This window comes from Atta cephalotes (assembly GCF_000143395.1).
Source record: "Atta cephalotes unplaced genomic scaffold scaffold00038, whole genome shotgun sequence".
NCBI lineage: Eukaryota > Metazoa > Arthropoda > Insecta > Hymenoptera > Formicidae > Atta > Atta cephalotes.
In genome coordinates, this window is record NW_012130102.1 from 1,548,692 (window position 1) to 1,553,310 (window position 4,619).

General features: G+C 35.2%; 1 protein-coding gene across 1 annotated transcript; it reads right to left on the minus strand.

Annotated features, from left to right (window-relative positions):
* Window positions 1–2,206: 2,206 nt before the first annotated feature.
* Window positions 2,207–2,626, minus strand: LOC105621910 (neuroligin-4, Y-linked-like). The gene has a single exon (XM_012203347.1). The coding sequence runs from the start codon at window positions 2,624–2,626 to the stop codon at window positions 2,207–2,209; it is 420 nt and encodes a 139-aa protein (XP_012058737.1).
* Window positions 2,627–4,619: the final 1,993 nt, after the last annotated feature.

Genomic DNA, 4,619 nt, shown 5'->3' on the forward strand with positions numbered 1-4,619 from the left:
TAACTAACTTAACTTAAATTAAAAACGTTAAAAACTAAAACTAAACTAACTATTAGTATATACTATATAGTTNTATGTATACTATATATATAGTATCGTCTACTATATATATATATATATATATATATATATATATATATATATATATATACACACGCTTCGCTTCGTATTTATTCGACATTAAAGAGACTCGTGTGAGCTTGATATGCTATATGGGGATTAATACACTCGTAAAAAATATGGCGAAAGCTTTCATCGTCAAGGAACATCGATGAAAGGTAGACGATGAATCGACGTGGATTTCTTCGGCTACGTTATGCAGAAGAAACGAGAAAAGACTGCACACAAAGGAGATTCGCCATCTTTGAGCTTCTTTCCGAGGGATCGCAAGATAATTGGCTGATTTAACGAGATCACATTCAGAAGATTCGTGCCGTGGTAAGAAAAGCGCGTATTCTTCCTATGGCGAGGTAACTTTCGTTAGAAAATGCACGCGATTATCTCGTAATATTATCAGCCATTGAACGAAATTAATTGTAAAAAAAATTAAATCTAATGTAAATCTCCATGAATGTTAAAATTTAATTTAAAAGAAAGATATACCCTCAGAAAACAAAACCTACTTTTACAAACTTTTTTTTACTAAAACTATTAAAACTATTAACTTTACTCAAACAGAGTTTTAGCCAATATTTTACACATATATTAATGTGTTACATATATACTGTTTGAGAGTAAAATTAATAGTTTTTGCAAAAAAAATCATAAAATAAAATTTCTTTTAAATCCGTCTGGATGTATGTCTCTCTCTCTCTCTCTAATAAAAAAATCTTTAAATCTCTTAAGTCCAAAGTTTTCATTTTAATCCATAGGGAAGAGGAATTGTATATCAATTCCCAAAGTAATATCTTTGTTCCCACATATATACAAGTGCAAATATAAAGCTTGGACAATGGCACTTTACATAAAACGAGTATCATCGCGTTTAAAAACGCAATTATATTTTAAATTCTCGAATTACATTGATTCGTGGGAAAGAGGATCGTTAACTTCCGCCGAAAGTGGTGATATCACCGCTTTCACGGTCACAAAGCGTGAACATGGCGCTTGGACGCGACACTTTGCGCAAAATGGATGTTCATCGCGTATTGTAATTGGACGGAAGTAGTATTTTACTGATGCGTTTGCTGAAGGCGAATGAGATGTAAAAACGGGGTCGGTGCACTGCAACTTGACTCAATAGCAAATGTCCCACGTAACTATTGTGTTGATTACAAGTTTACAGGCGAAATAAAAAGAGATCGTTATATTGCGTGTTACGATTTGTACAGGTAAATTGGATATCTGGAAAATAAACTGCGTCCAATGCGAGATTATCTGTCCATGGATGGACGCGTTTATCGAATCCCTTTCCGTGGAAAATTGTATACTGATAATAGAACTTTATCCTTCAAATCCTTTTGCGTTTGATTTTCATTCGAATTGAAATGTAATCTACAGCTTGATTACTAGTTAGATACTTATCAATAGGTTCAAAGCAAATGAATTCTAGTGTAAATCCATGGTTCTGTTAATTTTTTATAATAAATGTGCGATTTTAATGAGTGAAGATATGTCTTTTTTTTTATCGAAACAAAATGGAATAAAACAGCAATTTTAGATTGTAATATGTGCTGTTAAAATTTCATTATATTCTCCAAAATTATACATACATTTTGCAAAGCAAATATTTTTCTGAAGTTAGACTTCACTGATTTGTATTTTTAAATGATTTTAGATGTTTCTTTTGATTTAATTTTTCTTTATTCAATTATTTCAATTATTGATTCCATTTATTTTCAACGATTTTCCTTCGCTTCAAATCAAGAATTGTTTTTATCGAAATGTCATAAAGAGTAGAATAAATTAACACTGTAAATTTAAATCGTAATATGCTGTTAAAATTTCTTTCATTATATTTTTTAAAATTGTAGATTTTGCAGCGCAAATATGTATTTTTCTGAAATTAGACTCTACTGATTTGTATTCCTGAATAACTATCTGATTTTAGATATTTTTTATTAAATGATCTCGTTTATTTTCCATCTCAAGTAGCACAGCAGCGCTTTTGTTGGAAAGCACTAAAAAAGCGACTATATGCACTTTTTTAGCGCTTTGTTAACGCTTTGTTAGCCCTGTGTGCTACTTGGGATCATTTCCTTTTGCTTCAACGTGAAAAAACGAAAAGACAAAATTTACCTTGAACAGGCGCGTAAATGTTGAGGTATAGGCAATCCTCGCTTTGATTCTTGAGGTAGGGCAGCAGCCGTTTGAGGTATTCTAGTCTGCCCTTGGGCATCTTGTCACTGAGCTCCGGTAGCTTTTGAGGACAAACGGGTCCGAATTTATCGGCGATCTTAACGCCCTGCCAAAGGGCACCGGTGACGGGCGGCATGAAACGTAATGAGCCAATCGGTGGCGAGGCATAAGGTACACCGCGAAATACCTCGACACCTTCGAGATATCGATCAAGGGTAACGATCACGCCCGATAGCTCGCCGTACTTAGTTCTGACGATCCTCGAACTTAGCTCGGCACCGGCGGTCGCCAGGATCAAGCCGAGCAGCGCCAGGATCGACAACGTCATTTTGACGCGATCACCGACGTCTTCGGCGTCACCTCCTGCTTCGGCGTCACCTCCGCCGATCACTTTCTCGCCGTTCCGACGCCTCTCATATCGCCTTCCTTGTCTTACACTGCGACAATTTCCTCTTTAACCGTCGCCAGAGATGAGGATGTACGCGAATTGATCCATTTTGCGATTCTCAGAAACTTGTTCACCTCCTGGATGCATCAGTCTTCTTCGAAATGAAGGACAGTTCGATGACTGTTAGACTTTATTTTGCTCAATCAATATACTTAAGACGTGCTCAACCAATAATACAAGTTAGTAAAGTTTGTTGTTATCTTACAATTGCTCTTTAATTCAGCCTACGAAGAGCATGATCTTGATTTTTTTAGTACTCAAAAAAGAAAAAACTATTGTCTTTGAATAAATATTCCTGAGCTTAAACGCTGCATATAGAAAACTCTGATGGGAATGGATTTTCCATAATTTCTTCCAATTTGATGATGATCTTGAAAGATATTTTGGACTACATTGTTTAATTTAAATAAATCAAAAAAAGAAATGATTGCGAGTCGTCTTTGACTGTCTACTTTGGCGCAATTGATCTAGGGAAGACTGCAGATTTAAGATTGAGAAACATCCTGAGTTAAATCTTCCTAGGAGAGTCGCAGAGATTGTATTTGTTCTGTATATTAAATTTTTTCAGTCGTATATCTAGTTAGATATTTAACGTTCAGATATTCCACAGTGCAGTGGCGAAGACCAGCATATTCTCCTTACAAACATCGTTATCCTTTAGATTTAATTATTATCGGCTTTACGCTATCAAATTGCAAGTTCTAACAATCTCCGGATTCACTCCGTCTTGTCTTGCTAGTTCACTGACCGATAGAGATTTTGTTACATGTAAGAAAATTTATCGTCATAAATTTACCATTAGATATCCAGTGAAAACAACATGTGAACTACACTGAAGAGACTAACTTTACACTTTTCCACGATAGACTGTAGCGTCTAGATTAAAACGGGATCTCTTTATGATCAATATCCATGAAAATATCGTCGTTTTTTATACGATTTTTCCGTTCTTCACTCACATCTGCTGATGTAAAAGACATTCATACGTGTCTTATCGTTCACACAAAGACGATCTCGTTCCTGATGGCGTGCTTTATGTATCGAAAGAGATAGAATGCACCGGCTCTAATCACGTTCAAGAGCAGGCTGCCCTTCGAATATTTACTCACTCGTTTCATTTCGGTAAGAAAAAGGAAGAGAATACAAGATATTTTCTAATCTTTCATTCAATATTTCTTTGGACGGATCGAAGATAACGAGAATCACACCTGGCTCTCATCTCGTAGTTCATTAAACTATTGTCTCGATTGAATGAGAATCGAGCATTCATTAATATAATTTTTCGGCAAATAATCTTTTCTTCGGAGCTAATTGAAAAAACATACACTACGAATGAAGAAACGGACATTGATCCAGTTTTCAATTATTGAAGAAAATAAAATCTAGCACGGAATTAGTATTTGAATTAAAGAATTTTAAATTTCTTTCGCAATCGCGCGATAAATGTAGAATGGAAAATTCATTAGTTGCCTCGGATTGTTTGACGTTTAAAGAGATATGCACAAAGACACACACGCATTGTAGTTGTGAAATAAAAGACGCATCCAGGAAGCTTTGCTTGTTGCGTTCAAGAAGTACGTCACACTTTTATATTTAAACTTTTCAATATTCCTTCAGCATAAAATACACATCTTCCCACGGATGCTATTCTTGCCGAGTCAACAGCTTGAATTTACAGTTAACCTAGTTATATTAAAATCGCACAACTAATCAACGGCTAATTTCCCACAGGTTTTTAGACAGACACTTACAGATGGAAACAAATTAAAAATTATCCTCGATTACTCCATTAAATTCACACTTTTCCGACTGATCACTGAGTGATGATCTTTGATCATCGGCACAACACTGTATAATAGTAGCGCGCGATCAT